Source organism: Trichoderma evansii, assembly GCF_050947405.1.
Source record: "Trichoderma evansii strain SZMC 28006 chromosome Unknown GGI43scaffold_27, whole genome shotgun sequence".
Classification (NCBI taxonomy): Eukaryota; Fungi; Ascomycota; class Sordariomycetes; order Hypocreales; family Hypocreaceae; genus Trichoderma; species Trichoderma evansii.
The window spans coordinates 194,239-219,461 of NW_028145179.1; the positions used below are offsets into that span (position 1 = coordinate 194,239).

Consider the following 25,223-nt stretch of genomic DNA (forward strand, 5'->3'; position numbering starts at 1 on the left):
CGTGTTATTTACATTATCAAGCAAGTTGCAGACGCCAAGGCAAGGGATAGTCAATGTGTTCATGACAGGACCCATTATAGGCAAGTCAATGGTTATCTAATAACAAGATACAATAAATTTATGTAATAAAAAGTACTTGGATAATATTTGAGTTAGAAATACAACATAACAAAGACTAATTTTAGCTACTTCATAAATGACTCTACACATTCTCCCAAGCAACTCTACGCGCCCATGAAACGTTTCCTCGGCTTGGAAAAGTTTACCTTGGCATGCAAGTGATTGGCTAGAGATAACCTTGAGAGGTATAACCGAATGAAAAAATTTCATAAAGAGCTAATTTTCCATTTCCTACTTGGTGTAGAAATACAGTTCATCGCAAATAGCATATTAGTTATCCTCTGTCTTTTCAACACCATCTCCGCCACTTTGTGTTACCTCGGCCTCTTCAGCACAAGCAGGATGGCATGGCGCAGTGTAATAACATGTACAATTGTCTTGACACATATGAAGTACAGATTGTACTGTACCCATGTCGGAACACCGCGCAACTCCATTTTGGCGACAGGTCCGATCGGATTGGACAGTTCGACACTCTAGCCAAAAAGGAAAGCGCTGTACAAGTGATGAAGAGTGGTCGGAACTTTCGTCTGTAATAGGCGCTGCTAATACAGCCAAGGCCCAGGCATGGAGTGCCAGTATCAACGTAGAAGCTGAAGCCTATTTATATGTAAGTAAAAGTCTCATGTAGTATGTAGTTGTTGTAAAACAGATATAAGGCAGATATGTGTACTTTCATAATTGTAATGTGTATCTTTGGACTGAAGTTGTAGAAGTTTGCTTTCAATTTTCTTCTTTCCTTTTCTCTCTTTTTTATATTGGAACAATAGCTTATAATGTAGCTGTCGAGTAATTTTCTCTTTAGAATGGCACACCTATCTTCGCTACCTATATATATATATATATTTATGTACTATTACATTTACTCAAGTATAGTTGGTGCAGATACGAGGACTATTGACTTGGCCGCCGGTGTAACCTGTTGGGCCGTTGACATGCATATGGCTGGTGTCAATACTAATGCCTCATATGTAGCTCCTCCTTCTATAGTAGAATTATCTTCCATGTTACATCATATCCCCGCTCAAACTCCTTTAAAGAGTAATTTGATCCACCAGACTAATACTCTAGAGTTATAGTTATAAGGATAATGTACGAGATAAGATTACATTATGGGCGGCCTAGCTGATAGTTTATCATACCATCGCAGCTATCAACATTGAAATAATTGAGATTTACTATACCTCTTATGCTCCTAGCTAAATCCTATATATTTAGATCCAACAATGTGTTCCACTCTATCAGCCCGCTTCACGCCAAGTACGGTGCATAAGACAACAACAATCCCTGCTCCCAACATAGTACTTTTGTGTTGAGCAGTCTCCTGACTCTTCCATCCTAATATCATACTTTTCAGATGCTGTTGGCTCTCTGTTCTTCCAATATCACGTCTCAGGCTATTCCCCCTCTTTCTATACTCTTTTTGCAAGGTTTAATGACGGTTAGTAGCGGATCAAGATGCGCATTACATCACACCATAGTATGACTTTGACCTACTTTACAGTGTTCTTACACCCCGTAGAACGAAACTATGAATGACGATGATTTCATGTCCTTTTACATCTAGCAAACTATCAATTCTAACTTCGAATATCTTTTCTACCGAACCTCAAGCTTTTTATTTTTGAAAAATGCAGCAAACAGTGAGAGGTAACTCTTATTAGTAACCGAGAAGAAGCAGAAGCTTTAAATCGTGAAGGATAATCGGCAGGCTAATGATATTTTCCTAGAGAGGCAGTCATGGACATTAAGCGGCTATCCTATTGTCGACGGCAAATATATCGACAAGGATGGGAATATTAGGGAGACAGACCCCAATGAATGGACAACCGCCGGCCCACCTGCATTAGATGTATACTGGACCAACCGGAAAGTCTCTTCATCAGAGAATCAGTTTCGAGTTATAGCATCAAGCTCTTTTGTTGATGTAACCGAGTACCTGAGTCGCGTTGGCGAGCTTCTGAGAGCAGCAGGTGAATCCTGCATGGTTGTGTCTTTGAATGCGACGCGGTACTCTGTTAATGTGATTGTAGGTACTGACCTGTCGCATCAGGAAATGAGCGAGCTCCTATTCAGGCATCACCTCGCTCCAGCTCATTAGATAACTTTAATCATAAGCTTAGTTAGCATCAATATGCTTGTGCACTCGAAAAAAAGAAAGACATTCTCAAATTGCCATACCAAAAAATTTAAAACCTTCGTGATCCAATACATAGGTCTCCAAAATATAGGCGTTTAAAGTAAAGCAGATACTACTTGGGTTTAAACTATAACAATGAGCCTTTTCTACACTTATTATACCACATAGCATCGGCAGTAGGTGTCATACTCAATTGAAGTCTAGCATACTGCTGGAATGACGAGGATTGCCGTTCTCATGTAATATAACGACTTCTACGTCAACAACTAATACATATTAGCTCTTTATATTCGATACCAGCATAATATGCGCACAGACAATATTATGGATTACGTCTTCTGTGGTACGCTCCGGTCTATTATTGACAAGAACTGGATAAAGCTTTATCCAGCTCGCCGCCACCCAGCGGGTCCAAGTAACTCGGCGGAATATACGAAGGCGGGGTAAGGTATACAGCAACTCCTTGAGAGAAAAAATAAGCATATAATAAAATGTGCAGGAGAAGCTGCTTCAGAAGCTTCGGGGCGGCATCAGCGAGACAGAAAATGCAGTTGTCATGATCCCCACTTACTATGTCGTACGATGCTACTCTCATGCAGCCGTTCGTTCCTAGCGCCAACGTAAATTGTTTCTACGCAAGAGGGAGGGATAATCAACGGTCGCGCCTTACGACAAAAAGGTTACGGGCTATAAAGATGGCATCCCCCCTTAATATATATTAATAACTATATTCTAAATGAACAGGGTTACTGGCTATGGCCCCCTTTCGTTGGCGCCTCCTTAATCCTGATGAATCTTGTTAGTCTCGGAGCTCCGCTAGCCTCTACGTCACTTCACTTTACGAAGTAGCTCTCAATAGCGGCCGAGTGAGATATTTGTTTGTCTTGTTGGTCCTGTTGCATGATCCTACAGAACTCAATGCCAGGGAACTTTGTCAATCCTTCCTTACCCTAAACTTTACTTTGCATACCTATACTACTTCCAGATGAAAGTCTGTCTATGAAAAACCAACTGCGCTGCCTCTAGAGGTACTTAAAATGCGGAGTTCTCGGCTACGCCCGAGAAATTTCGTACTATGCCTTCTTCAATTTGAATCTTGCTTCGTGGAGTCAGTTATATATAGACTTTCGATTCTCGAATGTATTTATTTGGTAAACAATGATGTCGAAGTATTTATCACGTCACGATGGATATATGAATCGCATAAGCGCAATATATGTCTTTTCAGGAGTGAACTACTTGATATCCAACATAGCCCAGGGAGGAGTGTATCAAATTAGTGGCCCAGTGATTTTATCCAGCTTTAATTGCTTAGTTAGTCCGTTTCCAAAGTGCCTCTTCACTACTTTTAGTGTTTTCTGATGTAAATTAGTATTGACTTACGTTTCATGCGTTTGTTTAGGGGCAGAAGTAATGGCAGCTGCATTCCTATTTCAGTCGCCCGCCAGTGCCAGCTTAGGACGTCATTAATACCATAAAACACGAACTGCCTTTCCCCTACCAATTGTAGGATCTACCATAGAAACACTCAGCATACAACAATGTAACAAACACTAGAATCCCCATAATCCAAAATAGCCTTTATTAGAGATGATTCTTTATATTATACACAAAAGAATAGTCCTTCAAATAATGGTTAAAATCTCGCCATCTTTTGCAACCAATATGCCTCGTACCCTACACAGTTGATATTTTATGTAAACCTATTCAGGTACTTTATTGAAACAAGCTCTGGACTGGTTATCTAGAAACTCTTGACTGTTGTAAATGAACTTTCCTTTTTTAACACAAACCATCGTTCTTTAAGTCTCCTAGTTTAAAACTGGCACCACAGTCCGATATTCCATAAAAATTACTCAGCAACTAAAACTCACTGCCGCTCCAATGAATTGTATAGTTATTTTAGTTACATGGGTTGCCCTCTACTTGCTACCATCGTAAGGATAATGTTGCGCGACAATCAGTGGGGAAAGGGGGCGATGGCCTACATCGGACAACAATTCAGGGGATTGTTCCGGAGACATCGGTAGAACTTGGCCTAGGTAGGAACTCCCTCGGTCCAAGACCGAGCAGTTGGTACGTATATCGTATTCTAAAAAGATTAGCCGGTAGGCCGCTACTGGTAAAAATGGGGCATTTCCGATCAGATAGCGGCAAAGCCCACCGGCTAATGTTTTGAGGGAGTATACGGCACTACAGCCTTACCTGATACTTCAGCGGCTAGTTTATCAACTGCCTTACTACGGAGTTGTGGAGTCGAACGGGTGGTATAACATGTGATTTCGAATACGATTCTCAGATTAAGTGACTGAGATTGGGGCAGTGCCGTCCTGTTATCTCGGGATATGGACTAGGATCTTGCATATTCTGAACATTCGGCAGTAAAGGCCGAAATAACGGCTGTGTGGCGGGTTTTCCAGAATTCTTCGATCTTCCGCTTGGTTTAGAAGTGTTCTATTCTATTCCCATGATGCGGTGTATTCGATTCAAGGATTCCCTTGTAAGCGACATACTTCTTATAAAGACTGTCCGCTGCCGCGTGTCTTCAGACTTGTTTAATCTATAGAGCTTCTCTATCGAGTAAATCTTCAATTGACACTCTGCCACTCATTTACAACAGCGACTCTCGTTTATATATTAGAACATTTGCCATCATGCCTTCCTTTGGATTCTTCCTCGCCATGTTGGTAGCTACGGCTGCTGCAAAGCCTGCGTATATTGATCCCCGAGCTGGCTGCACTTTCACCGACGCTACAACAGCAATCAAACAGAAGACATCATGCAGCACCATCACTTTGAATGGCATTGCTGTTCCAGCTGGAGAGACTCTCGATTTGACCGGCCTCAAAGACAACACCAAGGTTTGAATGCTATATAACGCTTGTTGTGCCAGTTGCTAAAGATCTAACTCAAAATTTAGGTCATTTTTTCCGGAAAGACTACTTTTGGATACAAGGAATGGGCTGGACCTCTCATTTCAATCTCTGGCAATGGTATTCAGGTCCAAGGTGCCTCTGGACACACTATTGACTGTGCTGGCCAACGATGGTGGGATGGCAAAGGTTCAAACGGCGGAAAGACAAAGCCCAAGTTTTTCAGTGCCCATAACCTCAAGAACTCCAACATCAAATCACTTAATGTCTTGAACACGCCAGTACAAGCCTTTAGTATCAACTCGGTAACTGATCTCGGCTTGTACAATATCAACATGGACAACTCTCTCGGAGACAGCGAGGGCGGTCACAACACAGATGCTTTCGATGTTGGCTCTTCGACTGGAGTGTACATCTCTGGAGCCATAGTAAAGAACCAAGACGACTGCTTGGCTATCAACTCCGGCACCAACATCACTTTTACTGGAGGGAACTGCTCTGGTGGACATGGTCTGTCCATCGGCTCGGTTGGTGGCCGAAGCGACAACACAGTCAAAACCGTCCGCATTTTGGACTCAAAGATATCCAACTCGCAAAACGGCGTTCGTATCAAGACAGTTTCTGGAGCGACTGGTTCTGTTTCTGATATCGTGTACAACAACATCTCCCTGTCAAACATTGGAACCTATGGTATCGTAATTGAGCAAGATTACCAAAACGGTGGGCCAACTGGCACGCCTACTGCTGGCGTTCCCATCACTGGTCTTACTGTCAACAAGGTCGTTGGCACAGTTCAGAAGGGTGGCACAAATGTGTACATCCTTTGCGCTGCTTGTTCTAACTGGACCTGGACCAACAACGCAGTTAGTGGAGGTGCCAAGACCAAGACAAACAAGGGCATTCCCAAAGGAGTCTCTATTTAGAGGTTTATTTTTCTACTTTCTTCTTTTCTTTCTTATATATATATATTTAAGTATATATAGCCCCAGAGGATATACAATGTCATTTTAATAGCAATAAGTGTTATCGTTAAAGCCAAGTTATAAACTCATATTGACATAAAAGACCTAAACACCCCATGCTACTTTTTTTTTTACTTATTCGGTATCATCCAGTGCCATGTCATGTCTTTGAACTTGCAGCTTTATAAGAGATGCATAAGCACAATTAAGTTATGTCCTTTCTAGTGAGGGTGCTTGGACTTTCCTAGAGAGGAAAAAATAATACCAAATGTTACTCCAGCCACTTTATTTCCCATATGTGGCACCTTAATCGACCCACTACTTGAGTGCTCTGAGTGGCCCTTATCTACTACTGGGCAGGTATTGGCTTGCCTTTGGCAATGTTTCTGAGGCCGGAAAGCCCACCAGCCCTTTTTAGACGGTCATACATACCATAGCTATACTACCAAATGGAATAAAACGCTTTCCACAATCTCTATCAGCCCTCTAAAACCTTCCCAACTTTCGGAGGCACAGCGCGACGACGCGAGCAAGCCTACATACGTTGCGATCGAAAATGAGCAAGCTGTGGGCCACCCTCATCGATGTCGGTGCCGAGCCATCATACGCAATGGAGGCTGTAGAATATTCAACAAGAAACAATGTAGATCAAAGGTGATGTTCTGAGCTTCTCACGTAAATGCCAATCTGAGCCTCAATCGCCCAAGTATCACCAGTGTTCTTCCGCCGTCTCACCCAATGATAGAAAGGACCATGCGGACGCGGTGGCCAGCATAGAAATATTTTGTCATAGCTTATTAGGCATCCGAATAATAAATAATTTATTTAGAATAATTCGTGTTTGATGTCGACGCATCGATAACTGGAATTTTGACACATCTAGCCGACTGCTCGCACAAGAGTTGTTTCGATGAGAGTTTGTGGAAACTGGCAAAAATTCTCCATAGAAGTCATTGTGATTTATTATTTATACTGAAGAGTCCGCTAATAAATTAGAAGGTAATGAGGAAACGCGTTTAGCACTAACACAAATCTACATTTGGATTCACAAATAATTGAACTGGGGAATTTTTATTCGATTGTTATTCTATTAGTATTTTTATTTTCCATTTTACAATTAGACATAATCTAACACCGCCAACTCTACTCCAGAACTGTTGTATCATTAAGAGAAGATATGAAGAGGGTGATTTGGGAGGTAATAGCCAGGATCATTGAACCGTAAGCCCCGGTCCAAGTTACTTATCAGCTGTAGCTCCTCAGCCGTCAGATCAAACCCGGTCACATCAAGATTTTGGCTCAATCGGGCCGGGTTGTTGGATTTTGGAATAACCGCAATGTTCCTGTGAGTATATTAGCTGCCAGCGCTCGCCTTTGAATGGCTTCTTTGTTTGGTATGTACCTTTGAGTTGCCCAGCGCAATAGAATTTGCGCTTGGGTAACGCCATACTTCTTAGCCAAGGTCGGAATTGGCTCGGCCTCGAAGAGCGTGGGAATGTTCTTTGCCTTCACCGAGAAAACTTCGGGAAGCTCCAGAAAAGATTGCGGGCCAAAGGAAGAGTAGGCAGTGACGATAATTGAGTGCAATTGTGCCATTTCCACTAATCCTGGCTGCACCAGGTACGGGTGGTGTTCGATCTGCAGCGAAGAGATGGGATGCTTCGCGTAACTAATGATGTCATACAGAGATTGTACCTGGAAGTTGCTCACACCGATGCTGCGGGCAACTCCTTCGTCTACGAGCTGCTCGAGGCTCTCCCATGTCTCCCTGATGGGAACCTTGTCTTCCTCGACGGCGCCACTGTCGTCAGCCCACCACGCCTAACACATGTGAGTCAGAGATCAATATTCTTTAAGCCAAATCCACGCTTTGAAACCTACAGGATACTTGCGAACAGCCGGGTCGATGTACTTTAGGGCGCAGGGAAAGTGAATCAGCAAGAGATCAATATATCCTAGCCCCCAAGATTCATTCTGGGCGCGTGCCATTTCAAGCGCATGCTCTTTTCTGTGGTAATTGTTCCACAGCTTGGTTGTAATAAAGATTTCTTCGCGCTTCACGAGGCCTTCGCGGATGGCCCTGCGGATACCCTTCCCAGCTTCCTTCTCGTTCTGGTAATCGTAGGCCCCGTCAAAGAGACGATATCCTGCCTTGATAGCCTAGATAAATATTTGTTAGCCAAATAATCCTATGCTGCGTGCACTCGCCAGCATTGTTGCTTGTCGCTTTCCAGAAGATATACAACTAACATTATAGACTGTCTCGGCAGCAGACTCCTTTGGAACTTTCCACAGCCCAAAGCCGACCAGTGGCATCTGATGGCCAGAGGCCAGCTTCACAGTCACAGAAGAGGGCATGATTCGAATGACTCTATTGTGGGATAGTATCTCAAGTTGACAGTCTCAAAACAACAGCGATCAAAGACCTTCCTTACGGGCCTCTTGAATGTTTCCCTCTCAGTTGAGCTAAGTGAGCAGGTGGTTATAACTACCTAATTAGGAAGACTAAGAGCCGAATCTTTCTAAGCCCACAAAAGGTGTCATCCCGCGGAGTAGAGGCAGCGTACGGGCCAGCAAGATGCAGTCTCGAGCTTTCATTCTATCGAATTCTAGTAGTTCCACCCTAAATGGTCATCGAAGCCACAGAAAGGATATACGTCGGGTATAAAGTCGAAGTAGTCTGATTTTCTATGGGAAGACCCAGCTCTTCGCCTTCCTAGCTGATTACCCGCATCCGCTTGCCGTGACGATGTCGCTTCGAGCGAAAAGCTTAGTCGTAGCCATTAATTCCATGTGGTACGCTAGTCACCCGTCAGTTAGTGGCAATGGTTCCAAATTTGGCAATTGGAGCCGCCGCCGCCATCCCCATGGGAATAGAATTCGAGACCAGCGCGGCGAACTAGCGCCTCAAATAGGTTCCTCACGCCACAATAAAGAAAGCCCTCATAGCCTCGGTGGACAACAGTTACCAAGTTAAAGATAGAGGGTGCGTGCTACAGGGGAAAGACACAAAAGAGGAACAAATCAATTATTTCTCGAAACTGCGCCGTCCACCTTTGAGTTAACACCGCTTGAACATTGATACGGAAGGCCAAAATGACATCTGCTGCTAGACTGCAGTCGTTCAAATCGAAGACTAGAGTCTTCATCATCTCTGACATTTCTAATGAACCGGATGATGCAGAATCGCTTGTCAGATATCTCCTATACTCCAATCAGTTTCAAACTGAAGGTTTGGTTGCCTGTACATCAACATGGATGAGGACCAAGGTTTGTCCTCAAGATATGATCAAGATCATCGATGCATATGCTGGGGCTGTTGATAATCTCAATTCTCATGTACACCCCGACTTCCCTTATCCGACAGCTGAAAGTTTGAGAGGTCTTGTGCGGTCAGGCCCACCGGTACGCTTCCATGCTTCTCACTGATTCATTATTGATACTGAATAAATACCAGGTATATGGCTTTGCCGCTGTTGGTGATGACATCCCTTTAAGTGAAGGCGGCCAATTGCTCCTCGAGCGCATCAAAGCTCCATCTAAAGAACCCCTTTGGGTTCTTTGCTGGGGAGGGACAAATGTACTTGCACAGGTGCTATGGAAAGTCCGAAAGCAATACTCAGCAAGTGAAGCCGCGGAACTACGCGCAAAGCTACGCGTGTACACAATTTCAGACCAGGATGACACCGGGGCATGGATTAGAGCGCAATTCCCTGATATATTTTACATCTCATCGGTACATGCTTGGAACCATTATGGTATGGCAGCTTGGACTGGCATATCTGGGGACAGGTATTACCGCTTCGACCAAGGCGGCCCAGACTTTACAAAGGTTTCTGCAGAGTGGATTAAAGACAATATTCAGCTTGGTCCTCTTGGATCCGCATACCCAAACTTCATGTTTATCCCTGAGGGCGATACGCCGACCTTCCTCTACCTTATCCAGAACGGACTCGGCGTACCTGAGCAGCCCAGCTACGGTTCATGGGGTGGCAGATACCAGCTCATAGACATTAGTGATGCGGGACAGAATGCACGCCATTTTGCAGATTGTGCAGATACAGTGATCGGCCAAGACGGCCGCACTTATCGTTCAAATCAGGCAACCATATGGCGCTGGAGGGATACGTTCCAGAATGACTTCGCTGCGCGGATCCAATGGAGTCTCACGAGTGATACAAAAGCAGCTAACCACCACCCAGTCATCTCTATAAACGGAAGTCAGGGCTCAGAACCAATTACGATTGAAGCTGAGGCAGGTTCAACTCTTACTTTTGACGCAAGTGAGACATACGATCCGGACTCTGGCGACAAACTTACATTCAAATGGTGGCATTACCGAGACCCCAGTGCGATGCAATGGACTGTAGAATTTGAGATTGATGAGATGGAAATACGGAAAATTGACGATAATGAGAGAGTGGTAGAAGTAAAACTTCCTGGGCCGGAGAAGTGCTGCGTGGAGCTCCTCAGTCGGAAGCCTGTTGCGCGAGGCAAGGTGCTGCATTTAATATTGGAAGTGACTGACAATGGAGCACCTGCACTGACAAGCTATAAGAGAATTATGATACAGACGACAAACAAAGACCTTCAAGGAGGAGGCGAACCGTCTGAGGCAATAGGCGATGTCATACATAAATTGCTTTCAAATTGAAGACCACAGTTATCGTCTTCGCCAGCATAGAAACATGTAATCCCATTCCTTCTTCTTACCTATGGATCCAAGAGAAAATCAAAGCATTGCAGCTACCTCATGTGGTGTTTTGTTTGTGAACAAAGATTTTGGCAGTGGTTAAACGCTTTAAAGAATTTGTTTCCGACGGCCAATTACTATTGCCGCTCAAATTAAATTTGATATCTCAATAGACGAGCTATTAGTTTAATGCTGGCTGTCGTATATGGTACACCACTTATTACTTTACCAGATGAGATTAGTATATGGTACACCACTTATTACTTTACCAGATGAGATTAGTATAGGTGGTGCCTCTTACAAATAGTCTCCTTTGAAGTATATGATATATCCACCAAAGTTATTTACGTCCATTTCTAATACCCTCTTGTGGTTCTCTCAGGAAGTATCGTATTCTTGGTCACCAATCTCAAAGTATCACAAGACACTGGCTTTCTTATCAGAACTTTCTGGCTCTCTAGCCCTCTTCTTATTGTTACTCTTATTGACACCTCTGTGTTGACCTCTGCGTCGGACACACGATAGTGCCAAGGTTATTGAACCCAGCATACACACTACTTTCCATCGGCTTGCCGAAAATGTGCAAGACCAAAGTTCAGCTATCCTTAGAGTCTCAATATATAAAATCCAGTGTTTTAGGCAAGCTAATACGAGTCAAAATGGTAGACTGCTAGCAGCTTTACATGCCACCATCATGCCCGTATGACTTCAGTGCTTTCGTTCCTTGGCGTTGCACGAGTGAGCTATCCGAAGATTACCAGTTTGGTATGTGTAGCCGACCTATAGTACTGGAAACTTGAAGTAAATTATCCAGACGCCTTCGGGCCGCCTTCGATAGCGCCTTCTTGGCCGACAATGCCAAGAAAACAGGTCAAATGCATTGCTAGTCACTTATAACACCAGGGTTCTAAACCACAGTGAAACTACAATTGCACTATTTTAGAGACCCAGGGGCGGAAGGGCTTTGCCGAGTGGCACAAATCGTCCGATTCGATTTAATAAACTAGTATTGGGTGGTTTCCTAGAAAGGAAAGATTAAGCACTTGGGAATGTTGGGGAAGCCTGGGGTACAGTAGGCCCATCTGGGGGTTCTCCACATCCCGGAATTTGACTTTGCTCTCCAGGAAAAGAAACTTCTTGCGTGTATCCAAAAGGCTACCAATATTGAAAATAGCGCCACTAGCTGGGTAAATCCCTGCCCAGGAGTTGCTGTGATGCATATTTATATCATTGTCAAACTCCGCAACATTCTCCACGATCACTCATACCCACCTTTAATTCTTTAGCACACATCTACCTTGTCTTCCAGCCACTCTCACAATGTCGTCTCCGCCTACACAAGTAGGACTGCAGGCAGAGAAAGGTCAAGTTGATGGCCACATTGAACAACAACCTGATGAACTTGACCAGATCCGCCAGCAACAGCTTGCCAATCTGACCGACCGGGAAGACCACCAAGATGGCAAGTGGCAAGCTATTAAGAAGAACCCTTGGGCTTTTGCCTGGTGCCTTTTCGCTGTCTGGACAGTTCTTCTGGTCAGTTTTGAGAACCAAGCCTCCGGCAATATTCTAGGAATCCCCCAATTCCGAAAGGATTTTGGAACGCTTTATGACGGCAACTATGTTCTGTCCGCCAAGTGGCAATCGGCCTTTAGTGGAGCCCCAGTAGCCTCGTGAGTTAGCCCACTAAATTCTTCCTTGATATAACCATAATTGCGAAGACCAGCAAGTTAATGAAGAAATATAGACAAGTTATTGGAGCCCTTACATGCGGTCAAGTTGCTGACTGGATCGGCCGCCGATATACCATCGTCATTGCCCTTGTTATCTCTTTTGCGGCCATTACTATGGAATTCGTGGCCACCACGGATGAACTCTTTTTTGGCGGCAAGTTTGTCAATGGTTTTGCGGTGGGAACATTGCAAGCTGTTGCAGGCACTTATATCGGCGAGGTAAGCCCATGAAATATCCGCTTCTACGATTCATCTCTTCCTGAGAAAGAAGAGTAGACAAATATATCGACCACCGAATATGCTAACATAATGCGTCTTAGATTGTGCCTCTTGCCCTTCGCGGCTTAATGACTTGTCTAATTGCCCTGTCCTTCACTGTTGGCCCCTTCACTGTGGCCTTGATTGTGAACTCGGAGGGCCAAAGAGATGACCGATGGGCTTATCGCTCCGTTTTCGTCTCTCAATATGGCTTTGCCGTTATTTCTGCTGCTTTTGTTTTCTTTATGCCAGAGTAAGTCCAGAACCTTCTTGTCTGCCCTTCAATACACCAAACGCCACCAATTCCATGTAATAGCTATGAACAATGAAACACTAGCTAACATACCCATTATCAGGTCACCTTGGTGGCTTGTTAACAAGGGCCATGAGGACAAGGCTCTTTATAGCCTCCATCGTCTCGGATATAGTGCCGAATCTGGAGAAGACGTCAAGCGCATCGCCAATATTAAGGTCACATTGGAGGAGATTCGCCACGAAACCGAAGGCGTCACATATGCAGAGTGCTTTAGGAAATCCAACTTTCGCCGAACATTGGTCTCTATTGCACCACTGGTAATCCAACAATTCACTGGAATCAACTTTGCTGCTTCTTACTCGACATACTACTCAGAGCTTGCAGGCTACAGCACAGACATGGCTTTCAAGCTGCAGATTATCCAGCAAGTTTTGTCTATGGTTGGAAACGTTATCTCATGGGACTTAATCGATCGCGTTGGTCGACGTGGCCTGACTCTCTACGGCACTATGGTATTAACTGTTGTCCTCTGGATCATGGGCGGTCTCGCAGTGGCAGGTTCGCCTGGTGATCTTAAAGGAACGGTAGCCATGATTCTGCTGTATTGTTTCTTATACAATGTCACTATCGGCGCGACTGCATATACCTGTTTAACGGAAACAGCGACGGCACGTCTTCGAATTAAGACAATTGCCATCGGTCTAGCATTCTCCAATTGCATCTCGGTCATGTGGAGCTTTGTCCTTCCGTACATGTTCAATCCAGACAAGGGCAACCTCGGCGGCAAAGTTGGCTTTGTTTTCGGAGCATTATCTTTTCCATGCATCGCGTTTTTGTGGTACTACCAGCCGGAAACAAGGGGCAGATCATACGAAGAGCTCGACGAAATGTTTACCAAGAAGGTTCCTGCAAGGCACTTTAAAACTTACGTTACTGAGGTGGAGACACAAGGTCGTGAGGTTCAATTGGGTAAAGCAGACATTTGAGGCAGATAACGTGCGTGTAATGTCTACTGACCATATAGCAAAGGCTTTCTCTTACCTCTTTGTTATTGTTTGTTTAGAGTAATCCACTTCAAGGAATACAAATTTTACAGCCACCTAACGATGTTGTGTTGTTGATAAAACCCAGAAACCTGTCTATGAGGCCTACAGCATCCCACTTTATGAATCGCCAACGTAACTCCTATCAAGCCAATATTTCGTAGTAATATCTGAAGGGGTATAAGCGTAGGTTTTTATTCCTTCGCAAAGTGCTTATTGCCTTATAAAGGTCAAGACTAGAGTAGTCTCTCCTCTAATATTAATTTCCGATTAACTATACCTATACCACCCAAGAGACAAGAATTTAGCCTCAAGAACAGTAGTTAGGTCTGGGTTCCATTTCATTGTACTAGCCAATCAACTGGTGAGGAAAGGTAAATAGCCATATATAGATCTGAATTTACTTATTTCATTTTTAATTATACCCTAAACTATGTCCTTTTACTACACTATAGACAGTATACCGGCCGTAATATTCGGTTGCGTCGTCAATATACGTATCCCATATCGAATCCCATTTCGAACCAGAGAATTGGTGGTTCAATTTCTGTAGCAACGTTGGTGGCGGATTCTCCAGCGCCTGGCGGCTGGAATGCCATGTCTGTTGTTTCTGTTACAGCTGCAGTTCTTGTAAAAACAGCCGATGCAGAATCTTGCGGTACAGCCGCAGAATCTTTTGGCTGGGGTTGGTTTTGGGCGAAACAGAACAAAATCATCGAACTAGAGTCACTATTTGTAAATAATGGAACCAGAGCGGGAGCCGTGGGAGGCTGGGCTATCTGTTGCGTAATTAGCATAGGTCAATTCAGGATTTGGGGATATGACTCTCACTGTTTCTATTGCAGAAGAATCTAGCCCAATGTGCTTCATTTCTTCTGCCATCTGAATAGCCAACGACCGGGCAATTGCATTAGTTTTACTGAGGGCTATCATGATATGAAGGAGGTATGTCAAGTTAAATTCTGCCCGACTTTTATGTTCGGCAACGGGCTTGTCGAGATAAACTGACGAAGCCATGTAAGCAGAAAATGCAAGCAGGGGATTACTGAATGCAGCGTCCATGTCTGTTATTTCCCGGAAAATGTTAAAAATTTCTTCCGCTGCGCTTAACAGTCGAGCTTGACTGCGGTTTATTAAAGAGGATGGTAGCGACAATCGTCGAGCCTCTCGTAGAGCTGCCCTGTTAAGGCAAATAATCGTCGTGTGAATCATTATATTTGTAAAAAGAGCGTTCTGGCATTGAAGGCTCCTCGGAAGCTGTAGATTTTCTGGCAAACGCATCAACAAAGTTGCCAGGTCATTATCAATCATAGTGTGCCGAGTCCAAAATGAGCCGTTGCGAATGTCGGCGGAGTGTTCATCCAACACAGAGCTTGAAACATGCTTCGCACTTTGATAAAACAATTGCGCGGCAAGCACTCTCCCCGCAAAGGATGAGTATTTTTTGCAACCTTCCTGAAGTACGATCCCCAAGAAGCCTGTCGATTCTTCCACGCCGCTCTCAAAGGCTTCTTCTGACGCAGGGAGAGAAGTAGATACCTAGGTTCAGTCAGATGGATGCATCATGTAACGAATTTTAATTGCTCTTACATCGTCATCGCTGATCAAGGCAGGCCATCCTGTCGATCCTGAAACAAAGCGATCAGAACAGAAGATTACCCACCAAGTTCGGCGCGCTTCTTCTAATTCATGTCTGCTCTTCATTTCTCCCACATTTGGTGGTAGTTCTCCATCAATTGCATCAAGTTGATGCAAACGTAGCATCTGAGCGATTCTGAGACTACGGCTCAGGCTTGTTGAGGCCCGTAAAAAGAGCATTTGTTGCGCCTCAAAATTAGCTATCAAGCACCAGAATTGTGCCTGAGCCAAGGTTACAGGCTGTGGCCTAAAATCCTGCAACTCTTATTAGCTGATACTCTTCATGTAGTTTCTTCACCATACCTTTAACTCTTCTTCCTCGACACATAGCCTAGCCTGATGATACAACGTCAAGGCTAAACTGTGATAGTTTTCCACTATAGATGCTGCTAAAGCCGCGATCACATATCGTAGATACATCGGCGGACGTATATCGGGCGACAAATCCTGTAACATGAAGTGTGATCGGCGCAGCATAGGCGCTCCATAATGCAATTTATCGAAATAGATCTTGGCCCTACAATACAGGTCAAAAATACGACACAGGTCAAGATTGAAGCAGAAGAATCATACAGATCTTCTAACAAGCCCGCATAGGGTGCTTGTCCAGAGGGGCTCGTCTCAATTGGCTGCAGATTTGAAGACCCTGTCTCTGCTTCACAATCTAATGGCGAGTCTGTTTTACTAGCGACACCATCAATACCTTCATCGGTGACTGATGCAATATTATTATCATTGTTTGAAGTACGCCCAAGCCTATCATCTCGAGAACTTTTTACAATACTTTCGAGGTTGGCTGGTTCATAGTGTTAGTTGAGAAAGTATAGCCTGGATAATCTGCTTTACCTAGTCGTGTTTCCAACTCTGGGATAGTTCTTCTTGGTCCAATTTGACGCCTTCTTGAAGTTGGGTATATGCATTTGTCATTTCTCTTAGTACAGCGACTACACCGTGGCTGTGAGCGGTCGCATTTCAGCTTCTGCTCCCGACAGCCCATACAGGACATCAGAGCTCCAGACAACGAACGACTGTTGCCACTCATGATTTGCTTTGTATTGAGGATTCTGATTCAAGAGACTCTCAACCTAGCATGTACACGGTTCCGGTCAAACAATCACTTGCGGAACGTCTCGATTAAGACCAGAGACCCGATTTTGTATCACAGGCGACTCATGTTACGAAGTTAGAAGAATGTCTCAGGGCTGTGTGGTCATTCTGCTGACAAATAAGTGGAATTCGAACTACTTTGTATGGGCTGACTAAATAGCTGGTTAACAGAGTTAGTCTTGATTAGGAAATTTACCAAATCCTTCCCAATCTCGCTATTTCGTTTAAAGGCGAAGCAGCGAAGTCGTTACATTACAGCAGACTCAAAGTTGGAGGCAGCTAAGAGATGCATCTTGCCAACTTAATGAACCAATCCTCATTGATGTCTTGGCATTGTAGTCGATCCAGCAAAGCGTAAGCTGACGAAATTCCACCGTTAATAAATGCCGGGGATTAACTTGTATGAGACGCGGGCTTTAATCGCGGTCCATTGGCTGCCATACTACAATTCTTTTGTCAATTTTCTATCACGTTGGAACAGATGTTTAGGTTGCTTACTCTTTGCGAAAGGTACTCGTCCAGAACTGGCACCCCGCGATACGCGAAATCGTAAAAGAAGAACAACCCGACAGTGAGGCCCCACAGCCCGCCTCCTGAGCTGTAGGCGTAAAACGCCCTCCAAATGGTGTAGCCGCCATAGTTGATATGCCTAGCGAGGGAAAATAAGCCCCCAGCGTAAGGTTTACCTTTGTTGGCGGGGTCCTTCTTAAAGGCTGTGCGTTGTAGCTCCGAGAGCAGCTCAACGGAAATGCCGACGAGGTACAATCCGAGACCGGCGATAACCGAAGGGTACTGGAGGATCGAAGCAGCTGTGGGCGGAGATCTCGAGGTAACGCTCCACACCGAGAACAGTGTATTGAGGGAGTTGAATATAGTATTGAAGAGAGCGATGACGATGGCCGATGATACCGGAGTGTACTGCTCCGACACGGCAAGTATTGTTATGATCTGCTTCAAGCTGCTGCCGAGGGCCATTATAGCAATGACTGTGTAATACGGTTGTAGCCCTCCCCCAGCTGACTTCAGTTGCCCCAATGCCACGGATTGTCCGCACACGGCCTGCACCAGTTTTGATGCCCATCCATCATTGAGAAGAACGTACTGAAAGGCGACATCTGCTGCACGAAGACCAATGAAAGTGGCTGTTCCGAGAAGATTAAATTTCTTCACTCGGGACACATTATCGTGAAGATTATTGGCCATTGCTGGGAGTGGCCTAAACGTTGATAGTCACAGATATTATTGCGGCAGTCAATAAGGCCAGATCTGTAAAATATGCCACATTATGTACTGCAATGGGTGTACTACGCGATAGCATATCTATGCTCCCAGGTCTTTTATGATCGGTACTTATCGGGGTCCGATAACATGGGCTGGTCAGCCGTGAACTAGATTGATGGATGGTGGGATATCCCACTGACATCGGGCAACGCGGACACGACCGCAGTCGCATCTCGCAAACTTGACAATTGCTCCCTCTGGTCAATTAATTCGGATTCGCTTATTTGCCGGGGCAGTCGAGAGGAGCAGTTCCCACAGGCACAATTCCATGGCTAAGAAAACTTAAGATCTAGGCCTGCTGTAGTCGCTCAACGGCAATGGAATTGGGTGGTGAGGCTGGCTTTAAGGGACTTTAAGGGGTGGAACCACTCGTCTTGGAGAATTACAGTAGTCGCTTGAAGATAGCTAGGAGAGTTAAAAGTTTCCCTATTGCCAATATACGCTCAGCAGTATAGATTTCGGCCCAGCCCTCAGTCTAGGAACGATGGGATGCAGAGAGGGTGCCGATTGACCTGTCCATAGCTTATATGGGTGATGGCTAGGTACCCTATGAACAACTCTTTTCGTTTTTCTTTTTACGGATAGGCAGACCTAAGTAACCCTTCTGCTTCTACCTACCAAAAATTATTTTTCTTCCTCCATTAACTCCCACTCCAGTATCTCGCTTACGAGTACATATCAGCCAAATGGTAGTGTTCAAGTATAAGAGTTCCAAGGCCTTGTGAGACGATTTCGAGGTCTCTGAACAGTTCGAAAGTAATAAAAAAAAATTTTGCTTAATAATATATGTTGATCTATATTGTTGAATTATTCTTTACTATAAATCTCGACTATTACGTACCTACATTAAGCTTATTTAATTCTTATTACTAGAAAAAAACACAAGGTCCGGGTAAGAGGTGGCCCCATATACGGGTCCCAATAGGTGCACGGGACCGTATAACTGCACGAGACCCTTAGTTAGTAAAAGCCCATTATAACACGCGCTGTAATTTCTTTTTAGCTGCTCTTATAATTATAACCTTTAATTGCTATAATGGATATAACCTCTTTTCCTCCTGAGCAAATTTATAGATTTAGAGAAGACTTAGAGCTTGATTTAGATTATTACGCAGTAATTAGTAGTTATAAGTGGATTGTTTAAAGGTTTAATTATATTATACATACTAGTTAATGGAAAATATTTTATTCTTGTAATTAGTTTTGTAAAAGTTACTAATTTTTAATTAATATTATAGAAAATAGCTATAACCTTTGGGTTATTTAATATTAAATAGAAGCTTGATTTTATAGCTATAACTATCTAACCAAGCCAAGTTTACAGCTAAGCCAGCCGCCAAGCTAGCTATAACGGCTATAGCAGCTATAGCGCTCGCTAAGCCCAGCGTAAAGTAAGCTACAGCAGCTATAAGAAGAGCTGTTAATATTAGAAGAGGTACTGTAGCAGCTACTAGAAAAACCTGAGCTAGAAGAGCCTGAGCTAGAAGAGCAGCTAGAAAAGCAGCTAGAAAAGTAGCTGGATAGGCAGCTGGAAAGGCAGTTGGAAAGGCCGGAAAAGCAGCCGGAAAAGCAGTTAAAAAAGCAGTTGCCTACCTGTAGCAAATGCTATTTAAAAGGCCATAGAAAAGGAGCAAAAATATGTGTGTTGAGAGATAGAAGCAGCAGCCTAGAAAGATAGCTATAGGGGCAGCTAGAAAAAAATTACAGCGTGTGTTATAGCGGGCTTTTGCTGACTAAGGGTCTCGTGCAGTTGTATGGTCCCGTGCACCTATTGGGACCCCCCCATGTACATGTTACTTATGTAAGCTAAAACAAGTCGGCCTTTCTCGGACAACGATGAGCGCACTATTTCGTGTTAGGGGTGGCGTTTATCATGGCAGCCTGTTTACCTAATGCATATACCATATACCCACACGCTGCATATTCACCGAAGTCCGCCAACGCCGTACCCTAAACTTGCCCTGGAAAATGATACAACCGCTTTAGTATTCAGGACCTTACTCCTCTAGTCCTAATAAACAGAAAATATACATTACTTGAATCTATTAATACAGTGGAGAATTGTATATTAATGCATTCGGTCTTTGTCGGACAACGATGTTTTGCACTATGCGTTTGGTTTTACCATCGTAACCTCGTTGTCTAAGAAACATACACTTAGTCACCACAATACGACGATGCTATACCCGCTACTACATGTCTACTCTTTACCTATATAAAGACATAGCAGGGACAGCAGAAATTCAAAACTTATCAACAAATTCTCGCCCTAATTAGTCTTGAACACTACTTTACATCTCGGCCTGCGTTCTCTGGAGATTAACTCTTCTCGTTGCTCAAAGTCCAATTGCACATTTCCCGAATTCTTCACTTTTTAAGATTTTGCCAAACATCAAAATGTCGAAGCTATTGACTGTATTTGGCGCGACTGGAAAGCAAGGTGGTTCCATTATTGACGCCGTGCTGTCTGATGCAAAACTGAGAGAAGAATTTACGATCCGTGGCATCACTCGTGATACCTCCAAGCCAGCCGCTCGAGCTCTTACGGCTAAAGGTATTGAGGTCGTTGCGGTAAGTAGCTAATTTGGCTACCGTTACGTATCTCATATAAGCTAACATGATAAAGACCGATATGGATTCTAAAGACTCAGTATTACAAGCTGTCACTGGTTCCCATACCGTGTTCCTCGTGACAATTCCCGACTTCACCGGTGGTGATAGCAAGGAGTTGGATCATGGAAAGAATGTTGCTGACGCATGCCAACAAACTGGTGTTCAGCACTTGATTTTCTCATCATTGCTTCATGTAACTGAAACCACCCACGGTCGCCTCACCCATGTTCCTCATTTTGATATGAAGGCTGAGGTGGAGCGTTATATTCGCTCCAAGGAGATTCCTAGCACATTTGTCTTGCCTGGATACTTTATGAGCAATTATTCAGCGCTGCAAATGATAAGGAAAGGTGATAATGGAGAGTATACTCTCGCATATCCTGTTAGCGACAAGGCTCTGTTCCCTCTCATCGATATTGAAGCTGATATGGGTGAGTTTCCAAAAAAAAAAAAAAAAAAAAAAAGGCTCTAGCGAATCCACTGCTAATTAATTGACTTTTCAAGGTAAATACGTTATTGCTTCAATTAAGGAGCGGGAAAATGTCCTGGGCAAGCAGATTCTTGCCGCTGCTGACTACTATACACCAACACGTATCCTCGCAGAATTTGAAGAAGTTACTGGTGGAAAAACGAATTTTGTGACGCTCGATGCAGACACATTTAAAGGCTTTTTCCCGTCGCCATTAGGCATAGAGATGCTAGAGAACCACCTCTTTATTGAGGAACCGGGATACTATGCAGGAAAGAGCCTCAGCGAAAGCCTTGATCTTTTGCAAATGGTCGGATTGAAGCCCACTACCTGGAAAGAGTTTCTGGTCAAGAATAAAGCCGCTTTCTAAGAGACGGCTCAATGTTATAGATTTGCTGGTGTCTGATTATGGCATATAGCGGTACATTAGGAAAGAGCTACCTATGTACATGATTTATTTGATCTACTATTGATGTTGCTAGTCTAGTCTTATCGCATAGAATATAACTCCTCGTTTGAAACCAATATGTATTTGGCGTACTAAAACATACCTGACTAGCATGCCTCTCTGATTTATAGTCTCATGCTGCCATAATGTGTTTTTAGGGCTGGGAATTCCGTGCCATAAACTTCAAGAGGTCCATTGTTCATTGTGAATTCGCCCAGAAGCTCAGGAGGACAAAAGTCTAGAGAACGGCTTTTTCATTCTACGGATGCTCCATGTGCTTGCCATTACTTGCTTAAAATTATTGCATAGCACAATGTCTACAATGCCTGTTATCTACAATTTACAGAATGTGGCCCTTGTGAGAATTGGCACACTTGCTTGAGGGCATATGCAGAATGTTTGCCCAAATTATTCAAGCACGGTACTAATGTAGCAAGCGGGAAATACAAAAATAGGGACTCTTGCAACTATAAGCACACAGCTCTATTATTATACACACTGTTATTTTTCTACTTTAAATATCCTCTGCTAGAGCCTCATTAGCTTCAAGTTTACTGCCTCTATTGGCTTTACTGCTGCACTGTTTCTACTACTTCTACTACTACTAAGAATAACTTGTAAGTGGCTTGTAGGCTCGTGTTTCTATTTTTTTGGCCATTTTCATTTTGCGGTCCCTATTTTTCCTTGTCTCCTAGTGTGGTTAGTAATGCTAGATAAATGCACGAGTCGGATTTCAGCTACTCGGTCATTGCCGGACAGCGACGTGGGGTCCTTTCGCCGCGAACTAATGAGAGAGTGGAACCAAGCGCGCGGTTGAAGATCGCACAAATGGCATCTATTTGGCCTTGTATTTAATTGATCAAGCGTGGGATCAACAGCGGCGGAATTGCAAGTTTAATGTCTCAAATCCCGTTTCCATATGCCATATTCTTTGCTCTTCCACCTTGTTAGCATATTATTAAGCTCATCTGTGCTCGATGAGCACTCAGTGTAGCGAATGTCACCAGTTTCTGGGCGTGACAATACTAATAGCGGCTGCCTGTGTGTTCATTTGCCATCGCCCGAGATTTTAGTAATGACGCCATTCATGATATACAGCCTGTAGAGATGAAAGTATAATCAAATTATGCTGTATAACTAGGATTCTTATATAATTACATACAAATAAAGAGGATTCTCAAAGTATATCGGGATATAACCCAATGCCAAGGAGTACAATAAATGTTGGATAAAAGTATTCTGCTACAAGTTTCATAAAAATAATAAATATTTAATAAAAATTATTATTCATATTGTTTACAATCTGGAAATATACTTCGCTTGCATAAGGCTCAAGCAAGGCAGTAACCTACTTTCGGAATCTGAAATTGCCAGAATACGTGTGTTTGCAGCCTGGTGTCGCCTAGCAAAGAGAATACGTTCGTGTCAACTTACTAATAGCTAAGGTACGGTATAGGAACATTGCCCCACCTAGAGGGACAATGTCGGGCACCGAAGCACTATCTATTCGCCACCCCAAGACATTGATGGATTTAGTAATGCGGAAATGCTTAGTGCTCCGAATTGCTTGAGAAATATTATCTATCTCTAGAGGAATGGAGAGATTGGGCGGGTATATAAGATGTTTATTTAGAGCTCATAGCCAAGCAGAAAACACACGAAACTAGTTTCTACAGACTTAGTCGCTCTAAAGCTGTTGTATATTCGACCGCGGATAAAAATGTCTCGTGCATTGCTTATAACAGGAGCAACTGGGAAGCAGGGCGGTAGCGTCATCAAAGCATTACTTGCCAGGCATACCGAATTTAAAATTCTAGCTGTCACAAGAGATGTCACCTCACCATCGGCTAAGAGGCTGGCTGCTGCATCTCCAAACATCACGCTTGTTCAAGGAAATCTAGATAATACCGAGGCCATATTTGAAAATGCTAAGAAAGCGGTTCAGGAGCCCGTCTGGGGCGTTTTTAGCGTTCAGGTATGTGTTGGAGATTATATAGCAGCTAAAAGTGCGCTCCAGCTAACTAGTACAGCTACCAGCCATGAACAAGACAGGTCCAATCATTGAACAGGCGCAAGGCAAGGCACTGGTTGATTCGGCCATCAAGCATGGTGTAAAACACTTTGTCTACTCGTCTGTAGATCGCAACGGAGCCAAGTCAATTGATAATCCCACCAACATCCCTCATTTTATCAGCAAGCATCACATTGAGCACCATCTCATCAACAGTGCCAAGGACAAGATGTCTTGGACGATTCTCAGGCCCGTGGCGTTCATGGAGAACTTTGCAGCTGGATTCGTTGGCAAAGTCTTTGCTACTGCTTGGAGAGAAGTAGTAAAGTCTCGCCCGTTACAGCTCATATCGACAGACGACATTGGTACATTTGCCGCTTTCTCATTTATACAGCCGCATCAATTCGCAGGGAAGAGCATATCACTAGCTAGTGATGAACTGTCATATGCTCAGGTAGAAGAGATCTTCCGTAAGAAGACGGGGCTTCCGCCACCTACTACGTTCGCATTCATGGCCCGTCTCGTGTTGAGACTCTCGGAGGAAATGGGGACCATGTTTAATTTCTTTGAGAAAGAAGGTTATGGCGCTGATATCAAATCGCTAAAAGAGATTAACCCTGATCTTAAGGATTTTAGTCAGTGGCTGGATAAAAACTCACCAACCAAGTCATAAGGAGGGTAGTTGAAACCCCTCATGTTGGTCCGTTTAAAAGAGAGCGAGGCTAGTAGCACAAGATGAGCCATGTTTGTTTAATTCACATATAGTTATCTATAAGCATATGAATAATATCCGCAAACTGCGTTAGTCGATATTCAATTACTAAATACTTAATGAGGGATATAATTATCTGGTCAAGTAATATATGCGCTTTTCAGAACAGTGACGAGCCAAGATGATACAAATAGTATCAGTAAGGAGAGTCTCAAATACAAGGTTTACTGGCAGATTTATTTGGCTTTGCGGCATATACAATTGAAACATATAGGTGAAACAATCTCTCCATTTAACAAAAGTATTCTAGCACTTGCAATCTAAATTTTTGCTACGAATACTTATTTAGATATGGACCGGGACACCGCTGTCACTGGTTTCACTAATTTTTTTAAGATACAACCCTGTAACTAACATTCCCACTAATTTACATTAGACTGGCAGGCATCTGACGATATATAGTATTAAGAATTTCTCAATACTTACATAGTTGTGCCGTGTGAGTGGAGAATTCCGAGAGAATGACCGAATTCCATTATTGCCGACTCCCAGTTTGCTTCGCTACAATAGCTTCTAGTTTGCCGCTAGGCAGATTTGCTGATACCTGGCCACACATGACCCTAGAGCACGATAGCACATTATGCTATGGGAGATTTTCATAGTATTAGAACTTGACTGAGACGTAGATAGATCTTGGTGTTTAAATTAGTGGACAAAGAAGTACATAGTATCTCACCTTCGAACGTCAAATAGTCACGTATGTGGCTCGTTTCCATGCTAGGCTTAGACCCGGCACATATCGGACGCCGGCTGTCAATCCTGGGGTTACGGGAGAATGTTCTTCAGGAACCTTTACGTCGCATTGA

The 25,223-nt window shown here is 43.7% G+C and overlaps 9 protein-coding genes across 9 annotated transcripts; 5 read left to right on the top strand and 4 right to left on the bottom strand.

Annotated features, from left to right (window-relative positions):
- Positions 1-194: 194 nt before the first annotated feature.
- GGI43DRAFT_416182 (uncharacterized protein) lies at positions 195-903 on the bottom strand (the record flags this gene model as incomplete). The annotated part of the gene is made up of 2 exons (XM_083207246.1): positions 794-903; positions 195-720 (listed from the first exon to the last, which is right to left on the bottom strand). Coding segments are annotated over exons 1-2 (332 nt in total), but the record flags the coding sequence as incomplete, so codon positions are not given.
- A 3,626-nt stretch (positions 904-4,529) lies between these two features.
- On the top strand, positions 4,530-6,056 carry GGI43DRAFT_430725 (endo-polygalacturonase; the record flags this gene model as incomplete). The annotated part of the gene is made up of 2 exons (XM_083209306.1): positions 4,530-5,121; positions 5,181-6,056. Exons 1-2 carry the CDS (start codon positions 4,915-4,917, stop codon positions 6,054-6,056), a joined length of 1,083 nt encoding a protein of 360 aa, XP_083056352.1. The 5' UTR covers positions 4,530-4,914.
- A 1,091-nt stretch (positions 6,057-7,147) lies between these two features.
- Positions 7,148-8,592, bottom strand: GGI43DRAFT_416186 (NADP-dependent oxidoreductase domain-containing protein). Its single transcript, XM_083207247.1, has 4 exons — positions 8,346-8,592; positions 7,977-8,255; positions 7,498-7,916; positions 7,148-7,438 (listed from the first exon to the last, which is right to left on the bottom strand). The coding sequence occupies exons 1-4, from the start codon at positions 8,451-8,453 to the stop codon at positions 7,261-7,263; spliced, it is 984 nt and encodes a 327-aa protein (XP_083056353.1). The 5' UTR covers positions 8,454-8,592; the 3' UTR covers positions 7,148-7,260.
- A 437-nt stretch (positions 8,593-9,029) lies between these two features.
- On the top strand, positions 9,030-10,807 carry GGI43DRAFT_416187 (DUF1593 domain-containing protein). The gene is made up of 2 exons (XM_083207248.1): positions 9,030-9,500; positions 9,553-10,807. The coding sequence occupies exons 1-2, from the start codon at positions 9,192-9,194 to the stop codon at positions 10,747-10,749; spliced, it is 1,506 nt and encodes a 501-aa protein (XP_083056354.1). The 5' UTR covers positions 9,030-9,191; the 3' UTR covers positions 10,750-10,807.
- A 1,101-nt stretch (positions 10,808-11,908) lies between these two features.
- On the top strand, positions 11,909-14,139 carry GGI43DRAFT_222877 (general substrate transporter). The gene is made up of 4 exons (XM_083200388.1): positions 11,909-12,461; positions 12,536-12,740; positions 12,842-13,032; positions 13,136-14,139. The coding sequence occupies exons 1-4, from the start codon at positions 12,109-12,111 to the stop codon at positions 14,019-14,021; spliced, it is 1,635 nt and encodes a 544-aa protein (XP_083056355.1). The 5' UTR covers positions 11,909-12,108; the 3' UTR covers positions 14,022-14,139.
- Positions 14,140-14,480: 341 nt separating this feature from the next.
- GGI43DRAFT_222878 (uncharacterized protein) lies at positions 14,481-16,881 on the bottom strand. The gene is made up of 6 exons (XM_083200389.1): positions 16,563-16,881; positions 16,290-16,512; positions 16,020-16,233; positions 15,669-15,971; positions 14,910-15,617; positions 14,481-14,857 (listed from the first exon to the last, which is right to left on the bottom strand). Exons 1-6 carry the CDS (start codon positions 16,756-16,758, stop codon positions 14,567-14,569), a joined length of 1,935 nt encoding a protein of 644 aa, XP_083056356.1. The 5' UTR covers positions 16,759-16,881; the 3' UTR covers positions 14,481-14,566.
- A 48-nt stretch (positions 16,882-16,929) lies between these two features.
- Positions 16,930-18,622, bottom strand: GGI43DRAFT_416192 (uncharacterized protein). The gene is made up of 2 exons (XM_083207249.1): positions 17,322-18,622; positions 16,930-17,265 (listed from the first exon to the last, which is right to left on the bottom strand). Exons 1-2 carry the CDS (start codon positions 18,024-18,026, stop codon positions 17,200-17,202), a joined length of 771 nt encoding a protein of 256 aa, XP_083056357.1. The 5' UTR covers positions 18,027-18,622; the 3' UTR covers positions 16,930-17,199.
- A 1,433-nt stretch (positions 18,623-20,055) lies between these two features.
- On the top strand, positions 20,056-21,711 carry GGI43DRAFT_416195 (NmrA/HSCARG family protein). Its single transcript, XM_083207250.1, has 3 exons — positions 20,056-20,675; positions 20,731-21,148; positions 21,222-21,711. The coding sequence occupies exons 1-3, from the start codon at positions 20,502-20,504 to the stop codon at positions 21,554-21,556; spliced, it is 927 nt and encodes a 308-aa protein (XP_083056358.1). The 5' UTR covers positions 20,056-20,501; the 3' UTR covers positions 21,557-21,711.
- Positions 21,712-23,159: 1,448 nt separating this feature from the next.
- Positions 23,160-24,457, top strand: GGI43DRAFT_416196 (NmrA/HSCARG family protein). The gene is made up of 2 exons (XM_083207251.1): positions 23,160-23,609; positions 23,665-24,457. The coding sequence occupies exons 1-2, from the start codon at positions 23,355-23,357 to the stop codon at positions 24,316-24,318; spliced, it is 909 nt and encodes a 302-aa protein (XP_083056359.1). The 5' UTR covers positions 23,160-23,354; the 3' UTR covers positions 24,319-24,457.
- The last annotated feature ends 766 nt before the right edge of the window (positions 24,458-25,223 follow it).

What these genes read in the sequence shown, in the direction of transcription:
- GGI43DRAFT_416186 (XM_083207247.1), bottom strand. Translation starts at nt 8,453, where the DNA reads ATGCCCTCTTCTGTGACTGTGAAGCTGGCCTCTGGCCATCAGATGCCA. An exon ending in CTGCCGAGACAGTCTATAAT is followed by an intron (nt 8,256 to 8,345) that starts GTTAGTTGTATA and finishes ATATTTATCTAG; the next exon opens with GCTATCAAGGCAGGATATCG. An exon ending in CGGCTGTTCGCAAGTATCCT is followed by an intron (nt 7,917 to 7,976) that starts GTAGGTTTCAAA and finishes CACATGTGTTAG; the next exon opens with GCGTGGTGGGCTGACGACAG.
- GGI43DRAFT_416187 (XM_083207248.1), top strand. Translation starts at nt 9,192, where the DNA reads ATGACATCTGCTGCTAGACTGCAGTCGTTCAAATCGAAGACTAGAGTC. An exon ending in TTGTGCGGTCAGGCCCACCG is followed by an intron (nt 9,501 to 9,552) that starts GTACGCTTCCAT and finishes AATAAATACCAG; the next exon opens with GTATATGGCTTTGCCGCTGT.
- GGI43DRAFT_222877 (XM_083200388.1), top strand. Translation starts at nt 12,109, where the DNA reads ATGTCGTCTCCGCCTACACAAGTAGGACTGCAGGCAGAGAAAGGTCAA. An exon ending in AGTGGAGCCCCAGTAGCCTC is followed by an intron (nt 12,462 to 12,535) that starts GTGAGTTAGCCC and finishes GAAGAAATATAG; the next exon opens with ACAAGTTATTGGAGCCCTTA. An exon ending in TTTGTTTTCTTTATGCCAGA is followed by an intron (nt 13,033 to 13,135) that starts GTAAGTCCAGAA and finishes ACCCATTATCAG; the next exon opens with GTCACCTTGGTGGCTTGTTA.
- GGI43DRAFT_222878 (XM_083200389.1), bottom strand. Translation starts at nt 16,758, where the DNA reads ATGAGTGGCAACAGTCGTTCGTTGTCTGGAGCTCTGATGTCCTGTATG. An exon ending in GCGGGCTTGTTAGAAGATCT is followed by an intron (nt 16,234 to 16,289) that starts GTATGATTCTTC and finishes CCTGTATTGTAG; the next exon opens with GGCCAAGATCTATTTCGATA. An exon ending in ATTCTTCTGCAATAGAAACA is followed by an intron (nt 14,858 to 14,909) that starts GTGAGAGTCATA and finishes ATTACGCAACAG; the next exon opens with ATAGCCCAGCCTCCCACGGC.
- GGI43DRAFT_416192 (XM_083207249.1), bottom strand. Translation starts at nt 18,026, where the DNA reads ATGGCCAATAATCTTCACGATAATGTGTCCCGAGTGAAGAAATTTAAT. An exon ending in ACGAGTACCTTTCGCAAAGA is followed by an intron (nt 17,266 to 17,321) that starts GTAAGCAACCTA and finishes AAAGAATTGTAG; the next exon opens with TATGGCAGCCAATGGACCGC.
- GGI43DRAFT_416195 (XM_083207250.1), top strand. Translation starts at nt 20,502, where the DNA reads ATGTCGAAGCTATTGACTGTATTTGGCGCGACTGGAAAGCAAGGTGGT. An exon ending in AAGGTATTGAGGTCGTTGCG is followed by an intron (nt 20,676 to 20,730) that starts GTAAGTAGCTAA and finishes AACATGATAAAG; the next exon opens with ACCGATATGGATTCTAAAGA. An exon ending in CGATATTGAAGCTGATATGG is followed by an intron (nt 21,149 to 21,221) that starts GTGAGTTTCCAA and finishes TGACTTTTCAAG; the next exon opens with GTAAATACGTTATTGCTTCA.
- GGI43DRAFT_416196 (XM_083207251.1), top strand. Translation starts at nt 23,355, where the DNA reads ATGTCTCGTGCATTGCTTATAACAGGAGCAACTGGGAAGCAGGGCGGT. An exon ending in GGGGCGTTTTTAGCGTTCAG is followed by an intron (nt 23,610 to 23,664) that starts GTATGTGTTGGA and finishes TAACTAGTACAG; the next exon opens with CTACCAGCCATGAACAAGAC.